This window comes from Balaenoptera acutorostrata, chromosome 18, assembly GCF_949987535.1.
Source record: "Balaenoptera acutorostrata chromosome 18, mBalAcu1.1, whole genome shotgun sequence".
In the NCBI taxonomy this organism is placed as follows: domain Eukaryota; kingdom Metazoa; phylum Chordata; class Mammalia; order Artiodactyla; family Balaenopteridae; genus Balaenoptera; species Balaenoptera acutorostrata.
The window spans coordinates 29,051,640-29,076,273 of record NC_080081.1 but is presented as its reverse complement, the minus strand read 5'-3'; the positions used below and the strand labels follow the sequence as shown (position 1 = coordinate 29,076,273).

The window sequence follows — 24,634 nt, the reverse complement described above, 5'->3', positions numbered from 1 at the left end:
ATACTAGGATTAAAACTTTGGTGACAGATGCGTGTCTAAGAGGACAGCCATCTCAGAGCCGAGACTCTGGTCTTGATTCTGGTCCCATTTCCCTGAGTGGCCCTAAGCGGACCATTATTTTCTCTTTCAAAGGTTGTATAGGCCATCCGTAAGGTTCCTTATTCAAATACCTCTGATTCAAGGACTTTTTATATGTATATTTTTATATATGAATTTTGCTCAGTTTCATTTGAAATAAAATAAAAATAAAATTCAAATGAAATTCAGAATTAGAATCCTTTAGTTCAAGGGTCAACAATATGAAAGGGATCAGATAGTAAATATTTTAGGCTTTGTGGGCCATCCAATCTCTGCCATCACTAGAAAGCAGCCATAGATGCAAACATTAATGAACAAGGCCGTGTTCCAGTAAATCTTTATCTGTGGACAGAGATTTGAATTTCATGTGACTTTTTTTTCATGTGTCAAGAAATATATTCTGATTTTTAATTTTGGTTTTTACCTTTTTTTGAAAATGGTTAAAATATTCATAGTTGGTGGGTATTATAGAAACAGGGGCAGGTTGGATTTGGGCCACTCAGGTCGTAGGTTTGCCGACCCCTGCTTTATAGTTCATTTGCACACAAGGTAGATCTACATACAAGGTTGGTTTTAAAAATAGAGGAGAGGGGCTTCCCTGGTGGCGCAGTGGTTGAGAGTCTGCCTGCCGATGCAGGGGACATGGTTTCGAGCCCCGGTCTGGGAAGATCCCACATGCCGCGGAGCAACTGGGCCCGTGAGACACAACTACTGAGCCTGCGCGTCTGGAGCCTGTGCTCCGCAACAAGAGAGGCCACGATAGTGAGAGGCCCGCGCACCGCGATGAAGAGTGGTGCCCAGTTGCTGCAACTAGAGAAAAGCCCTCACACAGAAATGAAGACCCAACACAGCCAAAAATAAATAAATAAATTAATTAATTAATTAAAAAAAAAAAAATAGAGGAGAAAAAAAAAAAATAGAGAAGAGGCTGTGTTAATTTAACGTGATGTAACATAATGTAATTTAAAAATAATCATAGTTGGTGGTTACTTTTGAGATTTTAGACTAAGTGCCTTATTATCTTATTTTCCTTTCATTGGCAAGGGGCTAAAGCAAAATTGCGAGGTCATGAGGACATGAATTGCAGTTTTATTCATAGTGTAATTTATTTAAATTTCATATAAAAGAGTTTGAGCAGAGAATTAGCTTTTCAAATTCAAAATTAGTCTTTTACTAAATTTGTATATAAATCTAAATCCTCTTTTGCTGTGAGACTAAATGCTTTTGTTCCAAAGATCCATAATCCATAATTCCATTATGAGATAAGAAGTAATGGATTAGAATAGGTTGTTCAATGGATGAAAAAAATTTTTGAAACTTAACATGTTTTATAAAGCAGTACATCTATAGTTTAGCAAGCATTAGTCTTACAGACATTATAAGGAAAAGGGCAAATTCCTACCCCATTCTCTTATGCCCATTTTATTACCCAGATGCAGTTACTTAACAAAAGCTATTTGTTCTGGTTTTGTTTGTCTACCCTCTCTTTTTAAATTCCAGGCTTATATGGCTATTGCCTGAGTTATCAATTTTAATCATTACCGGTTGGCTTTCTACTTTGGGTGGTGAAGGTTTCATTTTTAACTCCCCCCACCGCCCCGCTATACTTTTTCTCCACATATTCCGTCATGTAGCTTTTTACCAATTTTAGGATACATCAGTATGGATTATGATAGCAAGACTTACATCGAAGCCATGCAGTATTTTATCATTATGTTTCTTTTTTCATTTAACTCTGCTTTTCCTTGAGTTAATTGTAAAAAGACACTTGATCTTCTTGATCCTTGTCATTAATTTACCCTTAGACTCTCCAAATGAAACATCCTCAGTGTGGTTAGACATAGACACCCACCAAGGGTTTTTATTTATTTAGTTTAACCATTCCTCCTGGTAGTGCCTTCTATTCTTACTGCAGTCTTACCTTGTTCTCTGTAGGCCTGTGCGCAGCTGTCATGGTGGGACTTCCTTTTGCTCTCATCCTGGGAATTCCGCATCCTGTCTTCTGCATTGTATCGCTTGTGTCCTAAATGCAGAGACTTTCTTTTCCTTATCTTCCCTAGTTTAGCAGAGTATATTCTCCTGTTGCTCTTTGTGAGGAGTAGAAGTGGAAAGAGAGTATGTGGGAGGTCAGTGGTGAGAACGTCATATGTCTGAAAATGTCTTTATCATACCTTTGCTCTTACACTTGATTGTTCTTCGGGCTACATGTAGAATTCTAGTTTAGAAACCATTCCCAGCAGAGTTTAGAAGGCAGTGTTGCATTATATTTTAGCTTGAGGATTGCTGTTGAAATCCTGTACCATTCTCATTTTTGATCTTTCTGCTTAAAATACACTGGATATTTTAGAATCTTTTCTTCCTGGTATTTTGAAATTGCAGTGTGTGTGTGTGTGTGTGTGTGTGTGTGTGTGTGTGTGTGTGTGTGTGTGTGTGTGTGTGTGTGTGTGTGTGTGTGTGTGTGTGTGTGTGTGTGTGTGTGTGTGTGTGTGTGTGTGTGTGTGTGTGTGTGTGTGTGTGTGTGTGTGTGTTTTAGACAGTGGGCACTTCCAGCCTGGAAACTTTAGCTCTGCAAAATTTCATGCATTATTTCTTTGTAATCACCCCTCCCCTCTAGTTTTCTCTATTCTTTCTTTCTAGGTACTCCTTTTAGTCAGATGCTGAATTTCCTGGATTGATGTTCAGATTTTATATTTTTCTCTTCTTTTGTTTATTCTTGATTTTTTTTTGAACATTCTGCTTTCTTAGAGATTAAAAAACTCGTCTGCTAAACTCTTTGGCTGCATATTTATTAAGTACCTGCTATGTGTCAGGGAACCACTGTAGGTAACGAGGATCCAGCAGTAACCAAAACAGATGTTAAGTCTCTGCCCTCACTGAGTTTACCATGTAGTTTGCAAACTTTCACTTAATCCTTCTGTTTTTTGTAAGATACCCTTGTATGTGTGAGGTATCTTAAATCTAGCAGCTTTCTGCTTCAGTTTAAGTGATGAAATCTGTCTTTGATAAAGCAGGAGAGGAGCAGCTGCTTGGGCTGGGGAGGGAGCCCGAGGGCTTTGGTACTCTTCCCGTAGACTTTGCAGCAGTCACCTTGTGTTTGTTTCACCATAGAACTCCCTACCCTCTGTGGTACCTGCACCATCAGTTCCAGAGCTTTTCCAGGTCTTTGTTCACTTATCCCTCACTGTGGACCCTCAGAGCAGAGAATATCGAAACCCAACTGGGTCCATCACCTAATGTTTATCTGTTTTTTCATTTCTAAATAAAATGACTCTTCTTAGTCTGATAGTATCTCCTCTCCTATTCGATATTCCATGTAGGTTTAGAAGACTTGAGTTAGCTGTCATTCTAGTGTGGTTTTGTAGAAATGAGAGAGAAATCATACTTAGTCCTCCATATCGAAGAATTCTTACTGGATTCCAGTTAAGGGATTCTTTGTCAGTGACAGCTAATTAACTGGTATCAGTTAATTACAGTTTTAACTTAAACTTTATTCATTGTATAGCATAAATGTTTAATTGGAATAATGTGTGTCACGTATTTTAGAAGTTTCAAGTAACTCCCTAATAAAGCATTTTCTTTTTGTTTAGACTTCATTTCTCTTGAACAATCAGTATCTTCAAGTAACAAACATCACTGAGCATTTTCTTTGAGACCAGGGTTATATCTTCATTTGAATATAAATTGCCCAAGGACAGGGACTTTGTTGATCACACCAGCTACAGAAGGGAACCTGACTTGTATTAGACACTGTTGCTAAAATAAATGAATTTTTGTTTAATTCTTTATGAACCCAGTGTCACAATTACTACTGTTATAATTTCAGTTTTGCTTTTGAATATTTCAAGATGGGGTGAAGTCTTTGCACCACTTTCCTTACCAGCCATCTCCTTCTTTCAGAAGAAAGACTGGCATCACTTGAAGTATCAACTTGCAGCATTGCTTTTCCATTCACAAGCATGTTTACTTTAAAATAATTGGTTTTTACTTACCTCACTGCATTTTGTTGCAAAATGATTAGTGGTTGTACATGCTTCTCCCAGCCATTCCCCGACCCCAGAACTGTTCAGTAAGACCATCCACTGCCATGAAAAGGAGCAGTTAGAGATGAGCTTTGAAGAAAGGTAAAGTTATCCTCTCTGTCTCTCTTTCTCTGTCTCTCTCTCTCTCTCACTCTTTTACCAAGGGATAGGTAAATGTTCTTTAACGTTAGCCTGCAACTTCAGATAAGATGCTGCTTATTAGAGAACAAGTATTTTAGATATTTGGTTTTTATTTCCTGATCCTGATGTTTTTGGGAAGAAAATTACTCAACAATTAAAGATGAATTCCCTGAGAACATGTGAAGAGGGGCCATAGTTATGAAGAGCCAAAGTCTATCTAGTGGGTGGACCTTATGTCCCCTTGGGTCCCTTGGTCTTACATCTCTTCTTTCTCATTCCCTCTTGTACCCTAGGAACTTAGCCTGTGCTGTTTTCTTGGTTGCAAATTAGCTGTCTTCTCTGCTTAAGGCCCATACATCACCAGGAACACATCTGAGTAATGGTTTGTCAACCTCTGTTTCTGCAGGTACACAGGGTACCATTTCTCCTAGAATTGTCTCTAATTGTGTAGTTGCTAACGAGCTCATCTGGATTATAACTTCTTGAAGGGCCTAACTCTCTTCTTGTTGCCTACCTTCTCGATTTGGGAGGGTCCTCTAATAACCTTCATTCATATCTGACAACTTTGTGACCCTGGTTCTAGATTACAAAACTTGGTAAATTATGGGAGAATATATGGGAAGTGTTCAAGTCTTGCCTTGAGGTGTGAGAACAGGCTTATTAAAATCCTGCCCTTTGAAGAAGGTTTGTTTTTCTGAAGAAAATGATGGAAAAGAAATGTTTTATATAATTTAATTTTATAGGGAGTGAGCACCCACATTATGACTGCTTTTAAGATATTGCTAAAAGAAAAGCTTTGTTGTCACAGCTATAATTTTGCTAATTGGTTAAGTGCACTCAAAATACAATAGGATAATTATTTTTGGTGTAGGGTATATATATTACAGATGATCAATATGTATCCAATACTCTTAAATTCTCATAGGGAATATAGATTGACTTTAATTAAAATACTGACTAATATTTTAACTGAATATTAATTAAATTAATTGCAACTTTATTGTGGCTCCTGAAACTTATTTTTCCCTTTTCCAAACTGGTCTTAATATTCAAATTGTATAATTTGTAAAGTCTTATGTATCAAGTAGTCAGCACAGGCAAGTTACTTAAGCTTTCTCAGCCTCTTCTACATTTATGTTTATTTTATAGACTTGCTGTAAGGGGTTAAATAAAGATGTTTGTGAAGGAGACATAATAAAGGCTTAAATATTCAGCCTCTAAATATTCAGTCTCTTTCCTAATATATTGGAATCACATAAATGGCTTTTTTGGATAATGTACAGAAAGTTATGTTAAAAGTAAAATAACTAATTGCTGAAAGTTAAATCTTTCAATACTTCTAAATCTATAATCTATTGGTATAAAATTAAGAAAACCTAAAATAATATTTCCTCTTTTTCTTGGTTAGTTTTTCCTTTTCGAAAATGCTCCTAACAATGTTTGTTATGTTCCATTTGGAAGCACCCTGTTTTGTGAACGTCTTTTAATTTAATTTTTAACACGTGTATCCCTTTTTTTTCACGTAGATTAAGCATCTGAGGCTAGGGGGACCTGTACCTCAGTTTCCTTTTGAATTGCCAGTGCTTACTAAGTTTTCAAACATGTTTTAAGCTCCGAATGGTTGGTTTCTGTGATGGATTAATTTGAGTACATTTAAATTCCTTAGAGCAAAGAAACTAATTGAACATTTGGTGTTGTAAGTGGCATCCGGTTAGCCAAAGCCACACACACAAAAATTGTGTAGTCACGTTCATTACAGTGTTAGCTCTGAGGGTAGAGATTTGAGTCTGTTTTGTTCCCTGCTGTCACCCTCCCAGTGCCTGGAACAGCGCTGTCACCTGGTAGGCGTTAAATGCTGATAGTTGAATGAGTGAATTTGGGGGAAGGGTTTTTGATCTAGTGCCTCAGCCCTACTTGACTCTGTGGTTAAGAGCACGTCACTTGTTTCCAATGTCTTGCGTATAAGTGGGGACGTTTAACAGATCTCACCGGGCTGTTACAAAGATTTCAGGAAATGTTGAATGTGAAATTAGTTTGAAAAATGGGAAGTGCCGTGTAAATATATGGACACATTCCTAATACGCGGTTCTTTATTCAGAGACTGAACCGAAAAAATACAGGGGATCCTCTTAGTTTGGCTATTTATAGAAAACGAAGAGTATTTTTTTCTTTGGGGGGGGGGTGGGTCTGTTTTCTCTCCCTATAAATAAAGATACTTGGTAGAGTTAGGGATCTCAAATTGAAGTTTTATGAGTGTGGTTTATTCAAGAATAGTAGAAAATTCAAGAGGACCTCTGTGGTCTATTCCTTTTCTCCTGCTTCTTCTCGGATCTATAGGTATTAATATTTCATTTCTGACATGCTTTTCTTTCTTCTTCCCCACTTCCTCCACCCCTTCAGAATGTAAATAACAAATACCCGTAGAACTTTCATGGGTAGCATTAACTCACATGATATCCTAAATTGGAATAAGGCTAATCTAGAGTCTTTTGTTAAGTCCATGTCATGAGGCTGGGATGTTAGATAACCAAATAATGATCCAAAAGCTTATCTAAGTAATTTGAAACACCCAATATGTGGCTCAGTTAATTTGGGGCCAGTTAATAAAAGCTTATCTTGCCTTAAGGTTCTTGAATGTCCATAACTATTGAATCAGGACAGGTCACATTTGAGGAGTGTGGGTATAGTTTGCACCAATAGTGTAACTCTGCACACTTAGCTATCTTGGGTCATGTTTCCCTGGGACCATCTCTCATTTCCTCTGGGATTATATACTAAGCAAATGTGAATAGCTATTACCTCTTAGCTGAGTTTTTCTCTTATCTTCACATGACACCAGTTCCCATTCTTGTCTCAGTTGTTATGATGGAGTGTTTCTCTCTAAATTTAGCCAATGAAGAAGAAAGTTGTCGACTAACCCAGGGCTCTGAAGGTGGCCTTTTTCATTTGCAAAAGCCACACAGATTGAACTGAGACATTAAGAAGCTTATCGAGTGTCTTGTCTCCTGGAGCCTGCCCAGTCTCTCCTTGCGGGGCCCAAGATGCTATCTCCGCCAGCTCGTGTTTCCAGTCTTGAGGTGCTCTGTCACATTTGGAACACAAAATTAAAACTTAGTCTGTGCGGTTCACTTTAGGTAAGCTCTGTAAAGGATTCCCTTTCTCATTGGAAAAGTAATCTGGAATCACACTGAAATTTTTGTGCAGAAACAGGGTTTCATGACATTTGCTATTATCTCTGTGCGCTGGAAGTTGAAGATGCCTCACATCTGTGTGCTTCCATCACATCCTTGCTTTGCTCTTAGGCTCCGAATAGCATCAGTGTATTTGCTTCATTATTAGGAATGATGTCGAGTACATTAAGTAACAAACAATTAGGGATTGTGTTCCCATGAAATTCACAGTTTCTATACCATGATATCCAGCAACATAGATATGTATTTGCCAGATATTCCTAAACAATTGTCCTTTCCTTTCTTTTGCCAATTATGCATGTGTTTCTATTTGTTTTTTTGTTTTTGTTTTGCATTTCCACCATGATTAGAAAGGTGTTTATCAAAATAAGCAATAACTCATGACAGTGCATAATGTTTGTTATAATGAACACATAATTGACATGCTATTTTGTTACCCACCCCAATGAGAAGAAATGATAGAGATTCTCCCAAAGCAGTTGTTTCCTGCTTTCACACTACTCTGATGATTGATTACACTTGCCTTTATGGCAGTAAAGTTTTATTTTGGTAGGTGCTCATACCTGTTTCTTGGGACCTCTACAAAACAGTCAATTTCTGCAAGAATTTGTAGACACCTTTCCTGAGACACTGGGCCTTGACCAGAGAGATGATCCAGATGCTAAACCATGAAGTAAATGTATTGAGCACTTGCTAGGTGCAGGCACAGTGCTAAGGACTAAGGGTACCATGGCAAGATGAACTCAGCATCTGGCCTTTGGAGCAAGCAGTCTAGTACAGGGAACAGATGACACAGATGGCAGCTCTTGTTCTTTTTTCTTCCTTTCCCTTAAAACAAGCATGATGATGTTCATGGACCTGAGTCTGAGGGGTGTGGCCAGGAAATGCTTTCCTGAGGATGTGACATGTTGAAGAGTCAGCAAAAGTTCAGCAGGTAACTCTGTAGGAGAGGAGGGCAGGGGAGCAGCTCAGACCAGAGGAGCAGCGTGTGGAAAGGCCCTGAGATGGGATGAGACTCGTGAAGTGAGAGGAACTGGCAGACCACTGGCAGGGAGAAAACCTCAGCTGAGTGATTCTAAAGGAAACTAGAGTTAAGGACTCTGGACTTTCTCTTAAGATGGTTGGGAAGCCTTTGAATAGTTTTAAGCAAAGGAGTGACATGACTTTGGACAGGAAAGCTACAGGGTGTTATCTGAATTGTCTTACAAGACTGACCCTTTTTTGAAATCTGGCAAAATTTGGAGAGTTGAAATAGTGATTTTAGAAATTCTTTGGGATGTTGTTGCAGTTGGGCTTTAGCATTTTTTAGGATGATTCTTTAACTTAGTTAAACTTGGAAATGTTTTCTCCTGCTTCTCTCATTAATATCCTGAATTTCTTGCGTTACCTCCTATGAGAAGCAGTAGTTTAAAATGTGGCCAAACTTCATGGTGCTTAATTTACTTTGAAAATATATGGCTTTGATAGTCTCATTTATTTATAATACATGGAGCTTCATACTTTTATATAATGACAAGTTTCATGTGTTTGAATTTTGGAGCTCTTGTCATTTTGTACTTGTGAGTTTAATATTTTTCCACTTGTAAGATTGTATTTCAGTGAACGGGGTGTGTGTGTAAAAGTATCAATCTTTTGAAATTCAGGTTTTAGTCATCTTGTGTGTGCCTGTGTATTCATATACATGTGTATATATGCACATGCAATGTAATCGTGTGTGATTTTCCATTTTCATAGCATTTTTAGATAATGAAAGTGGGCTCAGGAAAAGGATACTCTAGCAGTAGGAGTTGCTGGCATGTGCTAAACATGATGACTGCAAGTGGTGGGGAAGTCTAATCTTCAGGGTCAAACCAGATACCTATTTTTAAAGAAGGCAGAGAGATCTGATTGAGAAGCAGAGCTCGAGGTGACTTCAGGTGTCCATATTAGACTGAGCAGAGGGTGGGAGGAGTATTGGATGAACTTCGGAAGCCTTCCGTCTTCCACCCCTAGGATAGAGACCTCCTTCCTTTGTGCTGTTGGGACCTCAGCCACTCTGCTTCTGCATGTGCAGGCACCTATGGGGAACTTGCTTATGAAATACTCCACCTGTTTACATACTGTCTGTTGTTAGTTTCCTTAGAGGCCTGTTGGGGTAATACCTATACTGGTGCAGAAGAAACTCACGCCAGTTACCTGTATTCAGATGAACTTATCCTTTATTCATAAATATGAACCAGCAACCAAGTCTCACTTGCTTTTTGAGAAAACTAATAGCATGAACAAAATAAACAGGTCAGCTGACTTTGTAGGAAAGAAGTATCTAGGGGATTAGAGAGCTCAGTGTGCTCAGATTCAAGAGAGTAATACAATTTTAAAACAAGAACAGATTGCTAGGAAGAGCAGTAGTCAAATTATTACTACTTTCAGTCATTTTTAATTTCTTGGAAGTACTGAAATAAAAATGGAGAGGGCTAAGAACCAAGCTGCTTATCTGAATTAGACAAAGGAATTGCCCCAAAAGAGAGAAAATTGAGAGAAGTTAGGGCACTTGAAGGACAGATCTGCAACCTCTAATCTTTAACAGTTTTAGAAGCTGTAACAGATAGTTTAGAGGAAGAAAAAATCAGTAAATAACGGAAGAAAATCTCTTTGAGCTGAAAAAAGACACGCCCTCAGCATGAACTGGAATAGATGAAAAGAGACCTACACCTAGACATCCTGGTTTAATTCAGATTTTCCAGGGTTTAGGAGAATATCCTAAAAATGTTCAAAGGAAGAAATAGGTTATCTACAACAGTAACAGACCTCAGGTATTTCATAAGTAATATTGGATGCTAGATGGGCAATATTGTCTTTAAAGTTTTGAGGGGAAGTTATTTTCAAACTGTAATTTTGTACCCAGGCAAATAATAAATTGTGGAGACAAGTGGGAGAGGTTTTTGGATCTGCAAAGAATTAGGAAATTATACTTTATGCACCCTATTTTAATGGCGGGAAAAGTACCAGGAGAGAGATCCATGAGATCTAGCAACCCTAGGTCACCAAGATGACCTAGAGGAAACCAAGAAAGATAAAATAAGAAAATTAGTTGACTCTGAAGGCTTATGATGTCCTTCCCCTAGTTGTTGGGGTCTAGTGCCAGTTACTTTTCTTTGCTGTGGTCCTTTCACAATACTCAATTCTCCCGTTAATGGTATTTAACTACACCAAAACACTGAAAATGCCATGTTTATGTGGCTTGACATCCAGTGATCACCTTAAAGCTTGTCTGAAGCACAGCTATCGCACAGAACGAAAATACAATAAACCTTGACAGGGTCCAGATAGAACCGTCACACCGAGGTGGAAGGTAAGAGAGGGTGAGCATGCCGTAAATGTCTAACCTTTTCACCACGGGGAGTCAGGTACCAACAAGCTGGTGCTGGTTTGTCTACTTAAAGTTGCACTTATATACGAATTATATAATTGTCCCCAACTTCCAAAGCAAAACTCCTGCCAAATGGATCTGGTTGTTATAACCTTTATGTATATTTGAATGTTCTTCTCCATGCAGGTATTTAATAAAATCATGGAAGTGGTTAGTTTTAGGGCCAAAAGAAGTTTTTGCTTCGTCAAAGCTCCGTTATTTATATTGATATGTTTACTTTCTACTACCACTCAAGACTAGTAGGTCAGAGGCCTTTTCTGCCACTGGAATGTAGGCCACATACATTGTGTCCCTTACTGGCAGAAGAGTACGCTAGCCCAGGAGATGCTAAATAGGAAGGATGGTTCAAATTCCATTTCCATCACTCTTCTATTCAGGAGCTTCTAGTGCTTTCTATTAGCCTACTGGGCTTGGATTCTTAGCACACTGTACATGTTCAAGGGCAGGAAGACTCTCATTGGTTATCTAGTCTATCCTTAGTGTTCACTGCGGGGAACCCACTATATTCAAACGTGAGATCATCTAGCCTATTTCTTCATAGAATTAGATTCTGTAGCATCTTCCTTATCTCATTATTGCCGTGTAGAACGTGGAAGTTGTTCCAGCCGACTGTCACGGCTTGCGTTGTGGCTGTAGTCTAAATTGAGAGCAGCCGTCTGCAATCCGCATGACAACATCGCATGGTTGACAGATTCTTAGGTCACTCTTTTCCCTTGTTCTTTGCAGGTTACATTGTTACTTTCACATAGGCCCTCTTCACATTCTGTGGCCATTTTCACTGTCCTTAAATTTGATGTAAGCCATAGCAGTCAGGCCTAAGGGAGAAATGACTTCTGTACAAGGGAATTTTTAAACATGCCTTTGAAGTCTAATTACTACTGAAGTTAGATTTATTTTTAATCTCCCCTATTAATTGCAGATGGGAAGTCTGATGACGATGGTGACTTGTGAAGTCGTAGAGATCACTCCAGTCCCGGATAACACTGGGTTTGGTCCATGTGTGCTTAAAGCTGGCAGCTTATCTTCAGTTTTGACCAGTGATTAAGTGGAAACAAGTTGACAATCCACAGAATTTCCCTTCCCAACTCTCATTTTCCAGCCTTACTTTTAGACCATTGTCCTGGTTAGAGAAGACCTGAGAAGGATCCAGTAGTAGCTGGGAGAGAAGAGCATTCGGCATGTGGTCTCGGGACTGGTTAGGGTCTGAGAAGTAGGAAAGGTCTAATGCCTTAATCATGATGATGAGATACTTTAGCCAGCTAGATTACTTTAACTATGAAATTCAGATCAAGAATAATTATAAAACTCTGATCCCTATGGAATAAATGTTATCAAGTAACACTCCTTCGTGGTGAAATTTTGTAACTCTCATTCAACAAATATTAAACATTTATCTGCCAATCATTGAGCGTATACCCCATCTTTTAGTTACTTTCAAACCTAATATGTTAAACTTAATCCTAATGTTGAAAGTGACTTTCTTGATTAGCTCTAGGTATTATTTATATGCGTAAATGAACTGTTTTATTAGATGTTTTTTGAAGGTGGTATGTAAGTCATGTTTTTATGAATTATTACATTTTGAATATAACTGGAAGTTTAAATACTGAGTATCTACAATGTTCCGGGATCATAGGTATATATGTATCATACATATATAAAACATATAATTTTAAATCATTACATTTGTCATTGTAGGTTGAATGGACTGAACCTGTGAGAAAAGATTCAAATTAGTAGGTTTTTCTAGCTGTAATTTGAAGATTGAGAGACTTGGGGGTGATGACTAACTTACTCTGATTAAATAGCCCCTAAGAATACCAATTACACCAATTAAGGACCTCATCTACTAGTTCTTTAGCCTTTCTCCTTATATCAATCCACTGGCATGTGCATAATAGTTGAATCCTCTTTACTTTCTGTATGTCTGGGAAAGAGCAGTATGATCACCTGTTTCAGAGTAGTAGAAGGACCTCCTAGATCCCATATGCTTATTTATCAGGCCGGGGAGAGCTGTGCAGAAATTAATGCTGCTCAAGTTCACCCAGTAAAAATAGTGGATCAGATAAGCTGCAAGCCATATGTTACTACTTCAGGGGGCTGGCACGGCTTGGAGCCAAGTCAGCAGTGCTTACTTCCTGTGAACTTACTCCAGAAAACCTTCACCTCAGTCTGTGCAGTCAGAGTTTGTAAGAGTGAACCAATAAAATACTGTCTTTCCTAGGGTTCTTAGTTCCCTTGTTGAAGCTTAGTCCAAGCATTTCTGTAGGCTGTAGGTATGTAAAGCTGTAATATAATCACCTAGGAAGTTTATTCTGGAGAGGATGGTTTGTGAAATGGAGGTCTTCCTGCCCCGGTGGTTTGTGGGCTTAGAGCAAAATGCTGTGGTCTGGATACAACTTCCTGCCAATATAAGGAGAACAGAAAGTATTAAAAGAGCTGATGTCGCCTGTGCTTCGCTGATCCTAAACCACTCTGTACCTGGTGTTAGTGAAGGGCCATGTAGTTGAATTCCTCTAATTGTTTGCCTTGGAACTGAGGCCTGCCTACCTGTTGTATAAAAGAAAGAATAAACGCGGAAAGATTGAATGATTGTTAATCTCTCCTTGCTTCCTTTTCCTTTACTTTCCGGGACTCTGTGGTAAAGAACATCATTGTTTAAGACTCAGAGATATGACTTAGGAGCTTGTGGTTTGGAAGAAACCATATTTCTTAAAAATGTGTCATTTGGGACGTTTGTTTCCTCTGAGATAGTCTTTGGGTAAATAAGTGAGAACTGTTGACCTATCCTGGTCAAACTGTTGAAAGTTCAAGGTCCAGTACTTTGCTTCTGAGTTGCTAACAGCTGAGGAAGGATTAAGCCTGTGAAATTGTCTAGATGAGCTATAACGTAAAAAGCGTGCCCATCGTTTTAAGAAGGCAGGTTAAACGGCCTGGGTATTGGGAAGAGTGGAAGAGTGGATCATTTCTGCACTCTCCTTTCTCCCACCCAGCTTCCAGAACATTTTCCCTCAGAATTTAGAAAACGTTTTTGCCCAACTTGCTGTAACTTTTCAGTAGTTTTCCTTAAAAAATGCTTTGTAGTTTGTGAATACATGGTGCAAATTTTGTCTTATACTCGCCACAGCCCTGCTTATTACCCTCTGACAAACATACCTTCTCTTCCGATGAGAACGCTGCAACACGAGGATGTTACATTGATCTGCTCCAGATCTGAGAACCAGCTTGTGGCAGGATGGAGACTGGAACTCTGGTGTCCGATGTCTTTTTAGTCTTTTGTTGGTCTTTATTACAGTATGTTATGAAAAATGACAGTAAAGAAGAATGCTATTGGCTGTCGTTGTTATGTCTTAACCCTTGACGTACCCTTGCAATAGAATTCTAATCCTGTGCATTTATCAGAGGGAATATTACAAAACCTGTATGTATAATAGTCCAAGGGTTGGCAAGTTATGGCCATACCTGGCCTTCTGCCTGTTCTTATATGGCCTCTTTCACATTTTTAAATGGTTGAAAAAAATGAAAAGAACAGTAATATTTCATGACCCATAATTTCTATGATATTCAGCTCTTGGTATATATCAATAAAGTTTGGTTGGAGCATAGCCATATTCATTCATGTATGTATTGTGTGTGGTTGCTTTAACGCTGTGATGGCAGAGTTGGCGGAGTTGAGTGGTGGCAGCAGAGACCATAGGACAGCAAAGCCTAAAATGTTTACTGCCTGGCCCTTTACAGGAAATGTTTGCCAACTCTTGTGTTGGCCTGTTGCTGTGATCTCTGACTTTCACAGGCATTGAATACAGCCACCTAGCCCTTCCAGACCCACATCTAACTCTTCTTACCAAGATCTTACCCTAGATCTCTAAAATTCCCCAGTGACAAATAACCTTCAATCACTAGGGCTTTTTTCCCCTTACTTATTTATGACAAAGGTGGTGTCACTTTGACATTTCCATGAGTAATATGGCCACCATACTTCAACTATCTAAACCTAAACCAGTAGGACATAAATGCCCTTTAGAGAATCATAAAAAGGACACTTGCTAACATCTTCAAGTGTTTTGTTTAGGCTTGCCTGTTGAGATTAGTATTATCACGGAGATATGCTCTCCAGACTCACCTAGGTAATAACGTGTGCTTGTCTCAGTGGTGGGCCGGTCATTACTGTTAATACTTGCCAGGTTCTCTGTTCCAGCCTCTGCCTTCTCAGCATGTTTATTGCCTTCTAATCTACAGGTTAGAGCCCACAAAACCCACCTTCATCTCCCGCCACCTCTACTGATCCTCCCCGTACCCACTCTTAAATGTTCCTTCCTTAGGCCTCTTCTCTTTTCCCTCTTTACATTCTGCTTGGGTGATTTCACTCGTGCCTGCGGTTTCATCTAACACTTAATTGTTGACGTACCCTGATCTCTTTGTCTCTTGCCCTCTTTCCTGAATTCTGACTCCTTACTGGACACGAGCACATAGGCATGTCCTACAAGTATCTCGAATTTAATTCATTTTTTTCTTAAGCATGCTTATCTCATGTTTCCCGTCTTAGCGGACGGCATCTGTGTCTTAGAATCCCTGGTGTTAGCTTTGCCTTACTCCTTTTCTCCACTCCCTGTATTCATTGGCTCTCCAGATATTTCCACTTCAGCTCAGATGTGGCTTAACATGTTCTCACCAAATGTTCTGCCAGTACTTTAGTTTGGTACCTCGTGGTGTCTCACCAGCTGCACTGTGAAGCCTCCTAACTGGTCTCCCAATCATCAGTCTCTACCCAATTAGTCCATCATCTGTATGTCGTCAGAAAATACATATCTGAACATGACTCTCTCCTTCTCAAAGTCAAGACAGTACTTGAATATTAAAGCCTCTGCTATACATGACCGTGCAGAAACGGATCCTCCCAAGCTCTCCAGCCCTAACTCTTCTCCACATATACCCTATGCTTCAGTCCTAACATCGGCCATCCCCTGAATATGCACTGCTTGTTCATGCCTCCATGACTTCACATGTGTTATCCAGAATGAATATGTAGAATGGCATTGTACCCTGGGAGATAAGCTCCTCAACCTTCAAGGGCCATGTTAAACATCACGTCTTCTGGTGAAGTCTTTGGATTCCCTCAGAGTTGACCATTGTCCTCACTTTGCTCTGCGCGCACTTCATGGTGCTGTCATGGCACTTGTGCTCGTGTTACTTGCCTGTCTTCTGCACTACTGGTCTTTAGAAATTGAAGTGGGAAGGACGGGAGAACAGTGTCCATATTTTACCCAGCTCAGTATCTGTAGCATCTGGCACTGGAGAGCCACCATGGTGGGTGTCTACTCAAATGAAGAGAAAAATGAATTTTAGAAAAGCAGGTGGGAGCACAGGGGCCAGGCAGATTTCCCAGAATGACTGTGGGAATTGAGCAGGAAAAGAACTATGTGCTGTGTGTACCTATGGAAGAGATCGCTCCTGGAGACTGACCTTTATTTTTTTGGTATCTGTTGGTAAATGTTGAATAAAGGAATGACTCTGGGTGTGGTCTGTAAATGTTGGGTGTCTGAATTATTCTAGAGCACTAGACTCTTTTGTTTTTTTGGCTCAGGAGTACACAGATAGTTGGCCAGTTCCTCAAAGCAGCTCCTGGTTTAGGGAATGATGGAGAATATACATTTGGGTAGCTGAGAAGAGCCACGAGCAAGGAGATACAAAAACATGACTTATGTAGAAGGCAGTCCTGTGAATTTTAGTAGAACAGAACTCAGATTTGCTGTTAATGAGTTTTCATCAGGCTTATTAAAAACTGCAGAAAGAAAACATTTCTAGGGCTGCTTTAGACTGATTTCTTCACACTGCTGGGATCATTCCAGCCTTCTGGAGTGATGCACCAGATCACCTGCTTTGTGAGAGAGACAAGTGACAGGATGTGGGAAATTAGTGAGCCATGGTCTCTGCAAACTGCAGTTTTGACTTTTAGAGTCTTGTTCTTGGATGAGAAAGAAAAAAAAAAAAGATGGGAGAAGTAGAGTAGGGCTTGTTTTTAGGATAACTTCCCATGCCTTAGCCTGTTCAGGCTGCTCTGTAACAGAATACCACAGACTGGGTGGCTTATACGTGGCAGAAATTTATTGCTCACAGTTCTGGAGGCCGGACGTCCGAGATCAGGGGCCAGCACGGGCTGGTGAGGGCCCTCTCCAGGTTGCAGATTCCTCCCTGTATCTTCACGTGGCAGATCTCTCTGGAGCCTCTTTATGAGGCACTACTCCCATTCAGGGCTCCACCCTCAGGACTTAAGCACCTCCCAAAGGCCCCACCTACTAATACCGTCATCTTCGGGGTTTAGCGTTTCAACATATGAATGTTAGGGGGACACAAAAAATCAGACCATAGCACCTGGTTAGAAGTGTGTCTGTACTGATAGAAGCCACTAGACAGAGTAAGAGTCCAGCCCTCCAGGACTCACTCACCCAACTCAAACCAACTCGGATGCTACGCTGATAGTGGGGTGTATAGAAATTCCACTAAACACACTTTCAGCTCTTTTGTATATGGTTTCTTTGATTTTAAGAAATGTTGGCATCTCAAGAATTTGAGGAAGCTTTGTAGCCTTCTTGCATGGTTTACCACCAACTACTGATCCTGGCACAATCCTTCACTTTAACTGTGCATTGTAGGAACTAGCTCATCTAGGCTGAAGCCTGTTTAATCTGATGCGTCAGTTACTCCGCACAGGACCTGGCTGTTAGTGATATAAAATCATTTAGCTCGAAACCAGAAGATTCACACACATAAAGTTCAACAATTTAGCGGTTACTGGGAAGTATTCATGAAGTGCTCCTACAGGTATATTTCTTCACTGGGCCTCAAGCTGGGCTGAAATGTCTAGACTCACCTTTGTCTTCAAAGATATACTAAATTGTAGTTATATTAAGTTTAAGAAATTTGGCAAAATCATTTAGATGTCAAGGTAGGAATGGTAGAATGGTTTGAAATAGGGGAGAATTAGTGAACCTGCCAAGATTTTGACCACATTCAACATTTATCGATTATATACTATGTACCAGACATTGTATTGGGTACTCAACTGGCTCTGTCTATAACAAGAGGAAAGTGTGAAAATGATTATTTCCAGAATAGAGTGTTGCTTTATTTTGAACTCTTTTAGGTAGATGCAGTACTGTCCTTTTGAGGATTATCGCTAAGATTTACATATTAAATCAGTTACTCTTTTTCCTTTTATGTGAATTAAGCCATACTGCATTCTTAAATTAGATTTTGATTATATGCATGGATATATATATTCAACAAAAATTTGCATATTTACTATATATACTATGAGTGTAGGCAAAGATGATCAAGGCATGGTAGGAGTGTCATGGTTTCTGGGAACTTTTTTGTTAGGAATAATTTTTAGTGTGGAAAATTTTAAAAATTTAGATTCTTTCTTAAACCTATCCCATTACCTATCCTTTATGATTTTTCTTGATATTATCATCACTGGAGCATTTATCAAATTGATTTTTGCAGGGGGTTTATACTTTGCCTAATGATGTACAAAAAATAGCTTCACAGATATAGTGTGATTTATTTTTTAAGTTAGACAACTTTGAAGGTGTACAAAAAAAATAACCTAGTAGACCATTGGACACTCAAACTAGTTTCTTGCAGAAAGTTGAGGTATCTGTCCACAACTTAGTACTTTGTCACATTTATTTCAATAGAAAATGCTTATTAGACAGAAGGTGGCAAAGTTGAAAGTTTAACCAATATCAATTGTATTCTTAACAAGGAAGCTTTAGAAACACTCAAGATGTGGGCAGTGAGCTATAGGGCAGTGGATAAGGGTCCTAGTGAGGTGATCTGGAATACCTGAGATCTAGTATTTGATGAAAAGCCACTGTGCTACTTTAGAAAGGAAGAGAGCAACACAGTTAAAATAATCAAGGACCAACACAAGCTTGGTAGTGATGCTCAGAGCAAGCTTTCTGAGGGCAGTGTTGGTGGCCGGAACTTGTCTGAGGAATAGATTGCGATAATCTAGTGAGAGGTGGCGAGGTCTTGATGAAGGAAGTGGCAGTAGGACCACAGAGAGTGTGCAGACAGAAGTGTTCTGGGAGAGAGTTTAACTTAGGTATTTGGGAATGAAAGCCTTGCCAAGTATGATACGTTTGATCCAAGTTGGAGAAGCCCTTGGCTTACCGAGAGAACTTTGGAGTAGGAGGATAGGAAAACTTAGCTGTTCAGAAGTTCATCACCCATTTTCTCCTTTATCAAAAGTTGTCTTGCTCCTTTCTTAGGGTCATTTTGATCATCATCAAGCCTCTCAAAAAAATTTGACATCCTCGTGTATACGGAAAATCCATTAAATTAATTAACTGGAAAAAACAAAATTGCCCTATGAAAAGTTCTTTTTGTTTGTTTTTATTCTCTACGAAAATGCTTCCTGTTACAGTTGTTACAATTCTTCAGCGACACAGTGAAGAATAACTAGGATGCGATGGCTTCCTCTCCCCTCCCCTCTCCTCCTCCACCACAACCTCGGGCCCTAATATAACATCGTTCTTTTGTTAGCTTGCCTCTGCAAAAATTCTCCTCCCTCTTCTTAAAAAGCCTCCATGCCAAAGCACAATGCAGAGCATTCTTTCCTGCAATAGATGCTAATTGTGTTCTTCGCTGGGATCTTGCTGTCACAGCCACAATCGCTGTGCCACTGTGCTGGGAGGCCCGGGCCACAGTAGTTATTGTGCAGAGTAATGAATGCTGGTTAGTTGTGAGGCGTTGTCGCCTGCATCTGTGGGTGAGAACACGCAGTCACTGTAATTTGCCTGGCGAGTGATCGTATTGGTGTAACATAACATCAACTGTTAAGCAAGTTAGCTGTCACAAAGAACTATGGGGTTTTTTTTGTTTTTTAATACAGAATTTTTAATGAGAAACTTTGAGTTATAGAGATTGAAGATGTGAGAAGAGCTACCTAGTGTGTGTTGCATATCAACCCCTACTTCTCAGTGTGTTTTGGGATCAGGTTTACAATATCTGATGGTTTAGGGAAGGGAGTGCCAGCTCTGCACGTCTCTGCTCTGGCACAGATTGGGAATTGCATGTTGGATAAGTGACGTGACTGGTGTCAACTAGGAACGAGGCTTCCTGGCAGTGACCCCTTCGTGAAACTTGCAGATTCTGAAAGCAGAATCCCTGTGAATGTAGTTTCCTCAGCTAGTTCTTCCATCTGCATAAGGAAAAGGTATTTTCTTCTGTAGTTGTTTGAATGGGATGGTGCTGTTTCTCAAGAATTCTTGCTGAAGTAACAGGAAGCATTTGCTCTTATAAATAACCGTGGTGCTATTATGCAAGGACCTTACCAGTCTCAGGATTGGACCTTGTTACTTTTTTGCCTGCCCACAGCCTACAGTTTCTTCCTCTCCAACCCCACTGCCCATTTTTGAATACTTTTTAGCTATTTGCTCATTAGCATCTCTCATTAAAAGTGTCCTGGGAGTGCATTTCAAAGCAGTTCTTTTTATACTTGTTTCTTCAAGTTTTGTCGAATTTCCAGCAAATATAACGAAGTTATTGCTCAAAGTGAAACTTAACCCAATTTATACTTTTCATCTATTCCCTCGTGTCCTGCTTTAGCACGTGTCTAAGTGATTGCTTTTTAGAAAAGTGGATTTTGACTAGCACAGTAATTTGTATGTCATGAAGAGAGAGGAAGTGATTTTAGGTGTGACTTAAGTTTTTTTTTTTTACAATTTAGGGTCTTTTTATGATCCCAAGATCCAAGGGGCTGGTAATTTTGGAGGAGGGAAATATGTTAATTAGGACAGGAGAGATAATGTGCAATTAGATCATCTGCCGATGCAGGTAAAATTCCTTTTTGTTCCTTATTTTACAGTATTAAATTAATAATAGGTATAATCCTACCATTAAAAGTTACATAAATACACATGTTCAATGCAGAAAATTTGGAAAATATTTTTTATAAAGAAAAAATCCAGCAGATTATCAATTAACTCTATGCCTGCCACCTGAAATAACTATCACTAAGTTTTGGTGTATGTATACCCTTCTGTGATTTTTGTAGATCATTTTTCCACAAAACTTGTTTTGGACTCAAGCAGAGATGCAGTAGATGCAGTAGTCATTTTAAGTTTCTTCCATAATCCAAGAACAAATTTCCATAATAATTTTTTGATCAACATTTATTAATATTAAATGGGTTGAAAATAAACCTTAGGAAAAAAAATAGGACTCTGAACAGTTAATATTAACTATTTCCCATAATTCTAAAGATAAGTTTCCTTGAGTTTTTCTTTTGACATTAACATTTTATATTATTAAAACAGTTAAATTTTTGTGCAGAAATAGAAAACATTCGTAATGAGGAAACTAAAAACAACTTTTCACTGTTATATAGACATAACTGACTGTAATCAAGGTGGCACTGATTGAATGGTTCTTAATGAAGGTAGAAATAGGGCCCTGCTTCACAAATAGCCCGCTTTTACGTATGTTTTCCCTTAGATAAGTGAGAGCCAGTTAAGAATGAAAAGTTGCTTTGTCTCTTCATTTTTTTAACCTCTTCCCTTTCTCCCTCTGACAAGTCAACGTCTGCTTCTGTATAGCTAACTGCTGCTGTTTATTTTCTGCTTCTGTGACAGCTAGCCGATGGCGGAGTCTCTTCCCTTCAAATGTCTCACTGGCTTTTCCTTATAGCCCTGTGGCAAGACTCAGCCCTTATAGCAATGGCATTAATACTCCCAGCTTCTCTAAAACCTCAAATAAAGCAATACTAACACCTGAAAGAACAGGTAATATTTCAACTTCTCGTCTAGCGGCTTGCTTTGTAAATCAGTCCTAAACACAGCTTAAATATCCACCTTTCATTGAAAAGCTTGAGGGTAATCTTACTTATCACAGTGGGGAGTCGCTGCACACTTACTTTGGGTATGACAAAGGTGAGGGTTAATTTGTACTTTAACGTCATTAATCTGCTCTCAATTGTGTGTAGTAGGCTGCCTTCACTCTTTATCAAATGCATATATATATAATTATGTGTTTCCAAATGCATAATGTGCTTTAAAAATTAAATGTTGAACAAAATAAAGGTCTTTATGATTTGCATTATGATTGAAGATTATCAGACTTTTATTATATCTTGCTGTTTAAAAAATTGTTGGTGCTTTTTATTAAGTCAGGGCTATGTAGAAAGAATAGTTATAGTAGCTTTTTATGAGATGACGGTCTCATAGTTCTCTCAGCATTGGTGATTCCATCCCTATAATTTTCTCCCCTCAGCCCTTTCTTCCTTGGTTCTCTTATCTCAAGCCATTACTATCTCACTTTCATGAGTGACTACAAGTCTCCTGTGACGATTCTAAATTATGAAGGTTTTGTATGTGCTTCCCTGTATGGATGTGTGCCTTTTATGTGTGATATTCTTATCCATTTATAACACTGCTGTTTGTACCTGTTTAAAAAATGGACCAGATTAAAATTTAGTTTAAAATATATAATCCATTACTACCAGAGACAAGCATGTCTGATTATTCATTGAAAGTGTACAAGATATGTATTCTTGTACCATGCCTTTAGATATATACTTAAGCTAATGGGATGCAGATTTAGCATTATTGATTTTTCTTGTCTTACGGTGGTAAAAAAAAAAACACATATAACATGAAATCTACCTTTTTAACAGTTTTTTTTAGTGTACAGCACAGAGTGGATTTTTGAATTATGAAAACTGAATTTGAGAAAACAAGTGGTTTTGTATATATGAATTATGAACACGTGAAGATGTGCATACTGTCTTGCCATTCTCCTGTCATAGTGGTGTGTTAGTTGTTTTTTGGTGACTTAATGAAAACAGGAAAAATACAGATGGGTTTTGTTTTTTTTTTATCCATTCAGCCACTCTGTGTCTTTTGATTGGAGAATGCCTTGAAGTGCTAACTGTTGATATGTGAACTGTAAAGCACATGCAGATAGCAGTTCTTTAGACTAAGTAACAAACACGTTTCCCTTGTTTTTAGGTTACACATCCAGGGGCTCCCCTCTCAGTCCCCAGTCATCCATAGACAGTGAGCTGAGTACTTCAGAACTGGAGGATGATTCTATCTCCATGGGATATAAGTTACAGGACCTCACTGATGTTCAGATCATGGCTCGTCTGCAAGAAGAAAGTAGGTTCCTCTTTTTAAACTAGAAAACGTTTTAAACTAGAGGCTTCTACTTGAAACCTAAGGGGGTGGGGAGGTTTCAGGCATTTCTCCCCAGGTAATGGGCAAGCAATTCTATTCTTTCTCTCATACCATCCTACTTTGTAGGTGGAGCAATTAAATGCTTCTCACAGTCTCATGACCATTGTAAAATATTAGGACATACTCTGGGCAAAATACATTGATGTAAAACATCACCAGTGTAGCCACTGTGGAAGCAAGTTTGCCAGTTTCTTAGAGAACTAAACATGCGGTTTCCATAAGGCCCAGCACATTGTATTCTTGGGCATTTATCCCAGGGCAATGGAAACTTGTGTTCAGAAACACAGAAACCTGTATATGAATGTTCATAACACCGTTATTTATAATAATAGCCAAAATCCAGAATAAGCTCAGATGTCCTTCAGTAGGTGAGTGGTTAATCAAGCTGGGGGTACCTCCATACCGTGGGGTACTACTCAGCAAGAAAAAAGAATAAATTTTGAAAAACATTACCATCTTGGATGAATCTCCAGGGAATTATGCTGAGTGGAAAAGATGATCCCAGGAGATTTCATACTGTATAATTCCATTTATATAACATTTTGGAATGACAACATTTTAGAAATGGATGACAGATTAGTGGTTGCCGGGGCTTAGGGATAGGGCGTGGGCTCTCAGGAGGGAAGTAGATGTGGTTATAAAAGCACAACACGAGGGATTTAGGGAGCTTCTCTGTTTTTGACTATGGTGGTAGGTATATGATCCTACAGGTGATAAAATTGTATAGAATTTAATACTAACACATGTACACATATAAAAGTAATACTGGAAAATCTAAATCAGATGCGTTTATATAAGTGCCGGTATCATAGTTGTCCTATTATTCTATGATTTTGCAAAATGATACCATCAAGGGAAACTGGACAGAGTACACAAAAGATCTCTATTATTCCTAGAACTGCATGTGAGTGTGTAGCTATCTTAATAAAAATTCAATTAAACATGTAATTAATGCATTCTCAGATGCAAATTATTACATATAGAATGGTTAAACAACAAGGTCCTACTGTATAGCACAGGGAACTATATTTAGTATCCTGAGACAAACCATAATGGAAAAGAATATAAAAAATTATGTGTATATATATATATGTATAACTGAATAACTGCTGTACAGCAGAAATTAACAAAACATTGTAAGTCAACTATACTTCAATAAAAATTACACTTCTCAAGATACATAATTATTGAAGGAGAGATAATTGGAAATGTTATTTCCAATAACATTGAGTTATTACTGGTTCTGCAATAAGGTTACAACAATTAATCTGAGAGTGAACTACTTCAAGGGTATTAATGGTATCAAAAGGCAAAAGAAGATGTAGATCACAGAACTGGGCTAAGCTTATTTTGGAATTATCTTCTGAGGCCAACATAAGTAGAAACAGCCAAGTATCATTTAAGCATAACAATTTCCTGCTTTCAGAATTGGGCAAGGCTTCTATGAGAAACATTGTAATGCTTATGCAAGATTTAATAGGATACATTTTGAGAGGAAAAATGATTATTTTATATTGTTATTTAGTAACAGTACACTAACAGTAACTCTTTCTA

The 24,634-nt window shown here is 38.7% G+C and overlaps 1 protein-coding gene across 2 annotated transcripts in view; it reads left to right on the top strand.

Annotated features, from left to right (window-relative positions):
• Positions 1-24,634, top strand: part of SLAIN1 (SLAIN motif family member 1) — a 54,602-nt gene that overhangs the window by 16,739 nt on the left and 13,229 nt on the right. Inside the window, exons 3-4 of one of the 2 annotated variants that reach the window (XM_007186239.3) lie at positions 21,479-21,628; positions 22,853-23,002. In XM_007186239.3, the coding sequence (XP_007186301.3) occupies positions 21,479-21,628; positions 22,853-23,002 (300 nt within the window). The remainder of the gene's footprint in view (positions 1-21,478; positions 21,629-22,852; positions 23,003-24,634) is intronic. The other variant, XM_057532526.1, reaches the window with a different exon arrangement.